The sequence below is a fragment of the Solanum tuberosum genome, unplaced genomic scaffold (assembly GCF_000226075.1).
Source record: "Solanum tuberosum cultivar DM 1-3 516 R44 unplaced genomic scaffold, SolTub_3.0 scf00155, whole genome shotgun sequence".
Classification (NCBI taxonomy): domain Eukaryota; kingdom Viridiplantae; phylum Streptophyta; class Magnoliopsida; order Solanales; family Solanaceae; genus Solanum; species Solanum tuberosum.
In genome coordinates this window covers 1,301,962-1,313,974 of record NW_006239081.1, presented here as the reverse complement: position 1 = coordinate 1,313,974, position 12,013 = coordinate 1,301,962, and the positions used below count along the sequence as shown (strand labels likewise).

Here is a 12,013-nt window from a genome sequence, read left to right as displayed (position 1 = left end):
CGCTAGACTTTATAATCAAGTTCGTAACTCTTGATGCCAATTAACATTTCACTATCATAGTTTTCCAAGTTTCAAGTCTTGGATTAGATTCCAATTATTTCCTTTCCAATATCATATTTCAAATGATATTCACTTAGTACCATACATATGGTATTTAATTACACATACCAACCTATCAACACTTGAATCATAATATAATAACCACAATATAAAATTTAACCGAATTGATTTAGGAACAGTAACTTTTCCTTTGACACCCTTTTATTCCAACCAATGATTAGCTCATTATGGTCAATCCTTGGCCCACCATTCCTATTAATTTCCAAAACAAACTCACAACCCATTTTAACAAACATACAGCAATTTACCTCAATATCCCATCTAACTCTTAATGAATTAAAAATATTAACCCACAGATAAACATATCTTACATCTTAGTACTGTTCATCCGTCAACCATAATTTAATCAATGCCCTCTAGTCCACAAACATACGTAAATAATATATGCCTATCTTTGTACCAGAATGGAAAGAAATTTATCTTCGCATGTATGTATTGAATACGCACATATATATACATATAAAAATCCCTAATGTCTTAAACCCAGTAACCGTCTAAAATGATACTATAATGATTTCAATGGCAATCATTGCCAATCATCACATCTTAATAACCAACAATTTGGTAACAATTAATAATTATAACCATAGTGCTAGCACTGTACCAAACCAACATTATTATAATGTAATATGCCAGCAACTATCCTTATTTTTATATAAAGTAATTATTGTATGCCTACCAAGAATTGAAGATGGCCGAATCGTGTATCTGCAACTCTTTGTTTCCTCTTTGATCGATGTCGCGGCTAGGTTAGGTTATTCCTCTTCCTTTCTCTTCTGTGTTTTCTGACTCTTCTTTATTTCTAATTTAATTGTTTATTAAAACTGACAAAATCCACTAACTTAAATTTTTAACACATGGCCCTAATGGTATAGGGTCTTAAATAAATGATCACTTTAGTCCACTAACTATCGATTAATTAACTCAAGTTAAACGAATAGTTCAAAATTTCCAAAAATGACCTTCCGGGTCATCACTCGGGTCATCACACCTCAAAACTAATGTGGTGATAAACTTCTTAGATCTAGCAAGAAGAATAAGAAATATGTGCCATGAGCCTAAAATCCTAGTTCCGCCTCTGCCTCCTTCCTTTGGTACTCTTCCGCAACTGTGGTCAGCCAACTCTCCCTAGCTCATTTCTTCAACATTTTTTAGGAGGTCGATAATTTGTTGGGAAATGTCAATAGCATCAATAACATGTCCTACAAATGAAACACAAGATAAACCAAATGTATTATTGTCAAATGAAGATAAATTCGATTTCAGTCTATTTACATGTCCCTATAAATCAAACACGAGATATATATAGAAACAAACAAGTAAGGTCTGCATATACTCTAGCCTCCCTAGACCCCACTTATGGGATTACACTGGGTTTATAGAAACAAACAGGTAAGGTGCATGTACTCTAGCCTCCCCAGACCCCACTTACGCGATAACACTGGGTTTGTTGTTGTAATTACGATGTCTTCAACATTACTGTACATTCAGTGTGTTCTCAAGATAGAACCTGATGATAGCATCCTATGTTACAGCAAACAGACTAAGTAAAGGTAGAACTCGAGATAATCAAACTTTCAGCACGAGCATCATTTAACAAAACATCCCCGTCAAAGATGACCCATTATGATTTACAATCTTGGCTGTACAACTCACAGTGATTGATCATATCTTCCATTTTATGAGCTATCTACTTCTTTCCTACATGCTCGTTAGAAACTCCTTGGTGAAATGTGGTATTGTGTCGACTACTCTTGAACACTCCACCAATTAAGTTCAAAATTATGCACCTGATGCTATTATACAGTTCTAACAAAACAGTGCTCTGCTACTATTTTTAACTAGTTTAGGACCATAACCTAGTGGACCGCGTAAAGTTATAAAAACTCGGCTCCTAAGGTCTAAAAAGTGGCAGCAAGTCCCCTTCCAGTTTCCAGAATGGTCTTACTGATTATATGCACAGGTTCAGTAATAATGAAGTAATTTCAGTGAAAAACGAGACAATCAACCAAGTCGAAACAAACAACTAAAGGGGATCAGTACTGTAGAAAGGAGACATTCAAGAGAGTAGTCTTCTCCCTTGCCAACTCTTAATAGGACATTCAACAGTATGTTAAAACCCCGAACATATTTGTGTTCCGTTCTCCTCCATTCGACTGCCCATCCCCCATCTCCCAAAAGAAGTACAAAGCAAAAACTGATATCATAAAAGTGTGGCTTCCGAGGAAAGAACATGAAAGGAGCAACTTCGTTGATGAATAATGAAGTCCCTTGAGGTGTCTAAAACTCTATAAATGAAAATCTCAACGTGATTTATGTTTTCCGAGGCAGATGCATGATTTACGTGCAAAGTAAGATGAGACAGCTCTATTGTGCAATCCTCATATGATAGTATTCAGATAAATGAAAGACCACCGAATGATTTTGAAGGAAGATTGAGTGACACCCAAGTTCAACAGAATTAGAAGGCATAAGCAGGGACTATACCAAGAATGGACTGTGCTTATTGGGAAAAGATGGCCTCCACTCTATCCAGCGACGCTTGTAGTCGTCCAGAATTCATATTGAACAATGGTTCACCAGTGCCTAAAGCCCTGAAAAAGGAACCCAAATTTCATGTTAAGTAAAAGCGCCACCAAGTTTCAGTCAGTTTTATTTCTTACAAGATATTGTTACAGGTATAAGAAGCCGGTAATTTCTTTGAAGTGAAGCGCAAATGAGGATAAAGTAACTTGCCCAGTAACTTCTGGAAATACATAATCTGCTTTCCATCCAAAACGGAAATCCACACCAGGACATAATCCAAGAGATGTTTTATTCCGGATACTGGAGATACCATCTCCGCCGAAACAAGTCGTGAGCTTCCATTTCCAACCAGTTGCCTGCAACTGAAAGCTATGGCCTACACCAACCTGTATAAGTTCAAACGGTTACCCTATAACTTTTATGCTGATAAGAAACGGAAATAGTACAGTGTAGGGAAGAAGCTGAAAAAGTTCAACCTGAAGATTTAGAAATTTTGTCACCGGGATCTTCTTGGAAAGAAGGCGGACTTCATGATGCAAAGGCTCATATATGAACTTCCATCTCCGCTCAGGGGCTAAAGGTTTTAAGACCAGCTTAGCCAGATATTCATTGTATGGGGCATTGTAAAACTAGTCAAAAGGCATCATAAAAGAAGAGTTAAAACTTAAAACCAGAAATACCCAACATAGACACAAAGTTAAAATGCTTGCTCTCAATATCCTTTCAGGTGATTTCAGCAACAACTACAGTGTTACTGCAGTAATTTTGCGTATTGTGTCAATTCAGATTTCAGTATTGTGCATTAACTTTTATACTAACGAATTGTCTGGAAAGAAGCAGATCGCATATCACCCAACAACCATCTCACAACAGATTATGTGTAAAGTATCCAATCATTAACATTAGCAAACTCTATATATTTGAGTTTGCTCATATTGCCAGTCTCAAACTTGCATGAAGAGTTGCGATAGGTTGATAGTCAACACAAAACAAGTCAATTTTTGATAATTCCTCACAATATAAAACATGTTTTTTCATGCTAAAGCACTGAGATAAGCTTAAATCGGAGTGACATGGCAAGTGAGGATTCATATAGCCGATCGCAACAATTCAACACTTACACTATTTGCAAAAGCTTAAATCGAGTAATACAAGTGAGGATTCATATAGCCGATCGCAACTTTGGAGACAGTTAATTGTTGAATAACTATGACATAAACACTTACTCTGTTTGCAAAAGTAAATTGCTCCATCTCCATCCAAGGAAAAGAGGACTGCTCACTTGTATTAACTCATACTAACAAGTGCAATTACCCGAGTTAAGCTGAAAGTAACCCAAAACGTCTTGAAACTTTTTAATACAATAGTCCCACTAAACTAATTAACAAAGGAAGCATCAAGGAAGACCATATTCATATAATCAACCCTAATTGGTTTGGGACTGAGACTTAGTTTATTCATATATCACTAACGATATAGATGTCAGTGCGTACACTCTACCCTCCCCAGACCCCACTTGTGGGATTACATTGGGTTTGTTGTTGATAACTTAATATAGATGGTTAGTCAGAAATTAGTACCTCCAAGTTAACACCAACTCGATAGCCCTCAATTTCTTTTCTGAACTTGAGAAAAATCTCCGAAGGCATCAGATTGACATTGTAAAGCTCATCCCATGATTTGGGTTCTTCTCCACTTTGACTCAGACCACCCTCCTCCATTCTTGGACCCGAGAATCAACTCAAACTGCAAATGGATCAAACAAACAACCACCTCAAAATCAAATTGGTACAAATTAAAATGATTTCTTTATATGTTAATTCGTACTAGTTCATCAAACTTAATGCCAGAATCAAATCAAACTGCAACCAGGTCAGCAGCCCAATGCCACAAAATCAAATCTTAACACATAAAAGTGATTTCTCTATACATCAAGTCATACTTGCTTTAATCGAATTTAAGTCAGAACCAATTCAAACTTCAAATGGGCAAGGACCAAACACCATCAAATCTTTACACATAAAAATGATCCCCCCCCCCCCCACAATATCAATTCATACTTGCTCATCAAATTTAAAGGCCAAGAATCAATCCAAAGTCCAAACTGCAAATGGGTCAAAGACCAAACACCTAAAAATCAAATCTTTACACATAAAAATGATTTTTCCCTCACAATATCAATTCATACTTGTTCATCAAATTTTAAGGCCAAGAATCAATCCAAAGTCCAAACTGCAAATGGGTCAAAGACCAAACACCTCAAAATCAAATTTCTACACATACAAATGATATTCTATACTCCTATTTAAACTTGTTCATCAAACTTTATATGTCAAGAATCAATTCAAACAGCAATAGCCAACTGCTAAACTACCTTAAAAAAACAAATCTTCACACATAAAAATGATTTCTTTATGTATTAATTCATACTTTTTCATCAAATCTTGATGCTAGGAGGAAAATATAACAGATATAAGGGAGAAGGGTTACACAAAAAAGGGGTTTTGTGTATGGGGGATATAGCTCGAAATACAGCAAGTACGTACCTTGAGGATAACTGGAACGGGGAGAGAAGCAGTGTGAATTCAGTACACAAATTTGCTGGATATTCACTGTTTCAATTGAATTCTATTGTTTTAATTTGATACTAAATTTAAGTGAGTAAATTTAAAATTAAGAATTTATAAAAAGGGTTTTAGTTTTAAATATATAAAATAATTATTAATTCATAACAAATATAGTCATTTTTTATTTACATAAAAATGATAAGAGATATGCATTAACTATACAATATAATTTGTCAAAAGTCATAAAAAGTACGGAAAATGGTCAAAACTACCCTTAAACTATTCGAAATAACTTAAATATACTCTTAAACTAAATTTCGGCTCAAAAATATCCTTCCCATCAAACTATTAGGAAACTTACCCTTCTAATTAACAGAAGTATTCATGTGTGTGTTAAATGTCACATGGATGCCACATGAATACCACATGAACTCCACATTGCACGTCAAACAGCTCTCACTGCCACATAGACGAATTAACTCTCTAATTACTCTTTTTTCCCTGCAAAGAGGTATCATGCATATGTTATCTCTCTCTGAAGTTTGGTTTTAATACTCATTCATGTATGATGATCCACATTTTCTTGTGCATCATCTCAAATTTTCAGTCATCACACTTTAGTATTTAGATTTTTTATACCTTTTGCATTTCTATTAGGGATGACTCAATGCCTTTAAAAATGAGGCATATGTCTTAGGCCTTCAAAATTGAAGGGCCTAATTTTTTAGTAATAATAAAATAATCTTAAGCTTTTTTTAACAAAAAAGATAAAGAATGTTTTAATTTGTTTGGAAATATTAAAGAATATTTTTTTTATAGATCAATTTTTAAATTTAACTTCCACATGATATGTTTAAGACCACAAGATTCATATTTGGTATATATATATCTTTTAGTTTAAGATCATAAAAAAACAAAAAAAAATTATTAAAAAGAAAGAAATAACTCCAATCTAAGATTTATTTATTTTGTTGCTTTGTCTTTGTTGGACCTAGCATGTTGTACATAATTTTTGTTTTATTAAAGGAGGCCTTTGAGCCTCACAACTTTAAATTTAAGAAAAAAAAACTTGAATCTCAAATATAAAAATAATAATTACTCCAGTGGGAACATGTATAATATCAAAAATAAAAAGCTAGTGAGAATAGTTTCTATTAATAAAGTGAACATTTTGGGACAATCCAAACATATCTTGTATGAATAAGGAGGGAGAGATATATGACTAAACTAGCGTCAAGGAAGATTGTCAATTTTTTTTAATGACGAAGTGAGAAGGTAAGTAAGTCATTCTTTATTGGGGGTTTAGGGAGCACTATAATAAATATGACTGAACTAGCGTTTGAATTACTAGAAGAATGTTATTATGTTGATACATAAATAATCAAGATTTGATTTGATTGTTTGTGCGTGAACTGACTCTTAAATTCACTAACTCTATGTCAAACACTAATTGATGGGCTGAAAAAAGACTGAATTGGAGTGGTATCAACATTTATCATGAAATCTGATAGGCAAAATAGTATCAAACAGCCTTACTTCCATCTGCCTGTAGAGGAATATAAATTAGTGAAAGTCAATCAGACTTTCTAAAAAAACACACCTATGCAAGATGCATTCTGAAAAACCTGCTCATTATATATTGCGTATTGGTGAGAGATACAAAAATGAAGTAGCCAGTGCAACCAGATGATAGAGTATATAGAAGTCCATATCATAATATTTGATAGAAAACTAGAGAATACAGGTCCAAAGTATAGATTGTTTGCTGATAATAAAGTAGAAATGAGGACTAATAGCTCTATGGCTATTATTATGCAAGTACAATAAATTGTCTTTTGATAGTCTTTAAGTCTGTTGTGAGATAGGAAGTTCATTGCATTTAAACCAGATAGCCAGAAGCCACACTTCTTATTTCTTTTGGGGAGTTTCAGGCTTCTCGCTTCTGAATTTTGATGTACCCTAGCTCAATCACATCATCTTTCAAGTCCCATTTTACCTTTTCCCTCGCAGAATTAGGAAGGTGTGACATCCATATAAGTCGAATTCCTTGAGTGTCGTATCTCCATTCAACTTTTCACTGCAGCATATAATATCCACCTGCATAAAATGTTTCAATCACAAGCTCCTTCAGTTGCGAAGCAGTACGGTGACAATTTTATCTGCAGATCTCCGTGTAGTACTAAATAAGAATTTGTTTCACTGTCCTATACATGTTGTTTCGTCTTTTTAATTCGAGATCATTCAAATGTTTTTCTCCCCCTCTCATTCATAGGTTTCTTTATTTGTGTTAAGTAATCGTTAGTATATGATTGAATAGAAGGGAAAAGTTCAGAATTTCCTAGTTCTTTATTGGTAGTTAATGAATGATTTTTATATAACTAACTAGTTCAAAGAAATGTAAAATTTTGACAATATATTAAAGCATAACTTATGCACATGCACGTTGTTGTAGATTGTATCAAGATCTTTTTTATTTTGAGCTAATTCCATTTCAACAATTTGAAGCTACAAATCATACTTCTTCGTAATTGAATCTAGCTCTTTTTCAGTTTCAGATTTCATTAGCAATTTCTGCATATCATTTTATATTGAAACCTTAAGTAATGTTTGCAAACATTTTTTTTTCCAATGTGTAGCATCATTTTATTGAAATTAAAAAATAAATAATAAATTGAAAGACACAGAAATGAACAAGACAAGGACAGAGGTCGGAAGGACAAGCCACATCTTCATGCAAGGGGTTAACAGATGCATTTTCAAGTTGAAAAGAGTCCCAATGCGGGAAAGACCAAATTTACCATTTTTCATGTGCTAAAAATTTTATGAGGACCTCCGTAATGAGTTTGGGAACCACTACGTTTACTCACATCATTTTTAATGTCTATTTCCGCATTTAAAAGCATTTTTTTAATAATTACTCAAATTTCTCGAGCACCAAAATGTTTTTTTGAAAACATTTCATGAGAGCCTACATAATGAGTTGAGGACCACCACGTATATTCACACCATTTTTAAACGTCTATTTCTACATTTACAAGCTCTTCTTTAGAAATTATCCAAATTAGTAGCAACTTAAGTCGCAACAAAAAGAAATATATGTCCCCACTAAAAGACAGTATTAGTGGCAACTTAAGTCGCCACAAAAAGAAAAATATGTCGCCACTAAAAGACAGTATTAGTGGCAACTTAAGTCGCCACAAAAAGAAAAATATGTCGCCACTAAAAGACAGTATTAGTGGCAACTTAAGTCGCCACAAAAAGAAAAATATGTCGCCACTAAAAGACAGTATTAGTGGCAACTTAAGTCGCCACAAAAAGAAAAATATGTCGCCACTAAAAGACAGTATTAGTGGCAACTTAAGTCGCCACAAAAAGAAAAATATGTCGCCACTAAAAGACGGTATTAGTGGCAACTTAGGTAGCCACAAAAAAATAAAAAATATGTCGCCACTAAAGAACAGTATTAGTGGCAACTTAAGTCGCCACAAAAAAGAAAAATATGTCGCCACTAAAAGACGGTATTAGTGGCAACTTACGTCGCCACAAAAAAAACATATATCGCCACTAAAGGACATTATTAGAGGTAACTAAGGTCGCCACCAAAAAAAAATATGTCGCCACTAAAAGAATGTGTTAGTGGCAACTTCGGTCGCCACAAAAAAAACATATATCGCCACTAAAAGACATTATTAGAGGTAACTAGGTCGCCACCAAAAAAAAATATGTCGCCACTAAAAGAATGTGTTAGTGGCAACCTAGGTCGCCACTAAAAGACTGTATTAGTGGCAACTTAAGTCGCGCCTTGGAGTATCCAAAACTTTTTATTAAAACCACATCCGTAATGAGTTAGAGAACCACCACGTATACTTACATAATTTGTTTAATGCTTATTTTCGCATTTACAAGCTCTTTTTTAGAAATTACATAAATTTCTCGATTTTTCATTTTTATATTAGCACATGGATCTGGCGCCTCGGAGTATTTTAATTTTTTTAAAAAATATTTTTATGAGGATCTTCGTAATGAGTTGATGTTCAACCACCACATATACTCACATCATTTTTAACGCTTATTTCTGCATTTACAAGCCTTTTTTAGAAATTACCTAAATTTCTCAATTTTCGCTTGTATTAGCCTAGAGATCAGGCGCCTTGGAGCACCAAATTTTTTTTTTGAAAAAACTTTATGAGGACCTCTGTAATAAGTTGGGAACCACCACGTATACTTACACCATTTTTTAATGCATATTTCAGCACTTACAAGCCATTTTTAATAATTAACCAATTTTTTTGAATTTTTCGTGTTTATTAGCCCATGGATCTAGCACCTCGGAGCACCTTAAAAAAATTTGAAAAAGCTTGATGAGGACCTTCGTAATGAGTTTGGGAACCACCACATATATTCACACAATTTTTTTAATGTCTATTTCCACATTTACAAGGCTTTTTTTTAGGAATTACCCAAATTCCTTGATTTTTTATGTGTATTAGCCCATGGATCTAGCGCCTTCGAGCACCCAAAAAAATTTTGTAAAATTTTTATGAGGACCTCTGTAATGAGTTAGGAAATCACTACGTATACTCACACCATTTTTTAAGACCTATTTTCGTATTTACAAGTCTTTTTTTAGAAATTACCCAAATTTCACAATTCTTCGTGTGTATTACCCCATGGATCTGGCGCCTGCGAGCACCCTAATATTTTTTTAAAAAAAACTTATGAAGACCTCCATGATGAGTTGTGGAACCACCATGTATATTCATGTCATTTTTAAAGCCTATTTCTGCATTTACAAACCTTTTTTTAGAAATTACTCAAATTCCTCGATTTTTTGTGTGTTAATGCCCATAGATTTGGCGCATCGGAGCATCCAATAATTTTTTTAAAAAATAAAATTATGAGCACCTCCATAATGAGTTGGGGAACCACCACATATACTCACACCATTTTTAAGGTTTATTTCTACATTTACAAACCCATTTTTAGGAATTACCCAAATTCTTTAATTTTTCGTGTGTATTAATTAGCATATGGATCTGGCACCTGGGGGCATTCAAAAAAAAAATTGAAAAAAATTTATGAGGACCTCTTTTATAAGTTGGGGAACTACCACGTATAATCACACAATTTTTTAACGCTTATTTTTGCATTTACAAGTCTTTTTTAGAAATTACCCAAATTTCTTGATATTTCGTGTGTATTAGCCCATGGATCTGGAGCCTCGGAGTACCCAATTTTTTTTAAAAAAAAACTTTATGAGGACCTTGCAATGAGTTGGGGAACTACTACGTATACTCACACCATTTTTAATACCTATTTTCGCATTTACAAGCTCTTTTTTAGGAATTACCCAAATTCCTCGATTTTTCGTGTGTATTAGCACATGGATCTGGCACCTCGGAGCGCTCTAAAAAAAATTTGAAAAAACTTTATGAGGGCCTCCGTAATGAGTTGGGGAACCAGTACGTATACTCACATCATTTTTTAATCACTTATTTCCGCATTTACAAGTCTTTTTTTAGGAATTACCCAAATTTCTCAAATTTTTGTGTGTATTAGTCCATAAATTTTTTGTGAGACGTGATTCCGACTTGTTTTTGCCGAAATTATTTATGGACATATGTTACAACCCTATTAATAGAGTCAATTGGTCACAAGGGGAAAACAGACACATTTTCAAGTTCAAAAGATCCACAGTGTAGGAAACACTTAATTTACCCTTTATCGTGTACTATGGTCCATGAATTTATGGTGATACGTGATCCCGACTTAATTTTTACTGAAATTTTTTATAGACGTCCATTACGACCTTATTAATAGATTCAGTTGGCCCCGAGGGGCAAACTAACACATTTTCAAGTTCAAAAGAACCCCAATATGGGAAAGACCGAATTTTCCATTTTTTGTGGGCTATAGTCCATAGATTTTTGGTGATATGTGATCCCAACTTGTTTTTGGATAAATTTTTGTATGGACGTCCGACGACTTTATTAATGGTGTCAGGTTTTTCTGAGGGTCAAATGGATGCATTTTCAAGTTCAAAAGAGCCCAATGCATAAAAGACCAAATTTATCATTTTTCGTGTGTTGTAGTCATGGATTTTTAATGATATGTGATCCCGATTTATTTTTGGCCAAAAAAATTTATGGATGTCCGTTAAGATCTTATTAATAGAGTCAGTTGGTCCCGAAGGGTAAACAGACACATTTTCAAATTCGAAAGAGCCCCAATGCGGGAAAGATAAATTTACCGTTTTTGTGTGCTATAGTCCATGATTTTTGGTGATACGTGATCCTGACTTGTTTTTTACCAAAAAATTTTATGGACTTCCGTAGTGACCTTATTAATGGAATCAGTTTGTCATGAGGGGCAAACAAACACATTTTCGAGTTCAAAAAAACCACAATGCGTGAAAAATCGAATTTACCATTTTTTTGTGCATAGTCCATGAATTTTTGGTGATACGTGATCCTAACTTTTGTTTGGTCGAAATTTTTAATGGACATTTGTTACGATGGATTCATGGGCTAGTACACAAGAAAAAACAAGAAAGTCACGTAATTCCTAAAAGTTGGATTGTAAATGCAGAATATGCTTGAAAAAATGATAGGATTGTACGTAACACTTCCCCTACTCGTTATGGAGGTCCTAATAAATATCTTTAAGAAATAAAATTTGGGTCCTTAAATCGTCAGATCATGGGCTAATTAACACACGAAAAACCAAAAATATCGCATAATTCCTAATAGTGATTTGTAAATGAGAAAATGTCTGAAAAAACGATGGGAATGTACATACCG

The 12,013-nt window shown here is 34.0% G+C and overlaps 1 protein-coding gene across 3 annotated transcripts in view; it reads right to left on the bottom strand.

Annotated features, from left to right (window-relative positions):
- The window catches only part of LOC102596669 (uncharacterized), a 6,809-nt gene extending 1,511 nt beyond the window's left edge, over nt 1–5,298 (bottom strand). Inside the window, exons 1-6 of one of the 3 annotated variants that reach the window (XM_006353494.2) lie at nt 5,193–5,298; nt 4,227–4,392; nt 3,123–3,275; nt 2,857–3,032; nt 2,608–2,714; nt 1,112–1,322 (exon numbers count right to left, since the gene is read on the bottom strand). In XM_006353494.2, the coding sequence (XP_006353556.1) occupies nt 2,624–2,714; nt 2,857–3,032; nt 3,123–3,275; nt 4,227–4,367 (561 nt within the window). In that variant the 5' untranslated portion in view covers nt 4,368–4,392; nt 5,193–5,298 and the 3' untranslated portion in view covers nt 1,112–1,322; nt 2,608–2,623. Of the gene's footprint in view, nt 1–1,111; nt 1,323–2,607; nt 2,715–2,856; nt 3,033–3,122; nt 3,276–4,226; nt 4,393–5,020; nt 5,167–5,192 lie in introns of those variants that run through there. The other 2 variants (XM_006353495.2, XM_006353496.2) reach the window with 2 other exon arrangements.
- Between the last annotated feature and the right edge of the window lie 6,715 nt (nt 5,299–12,013).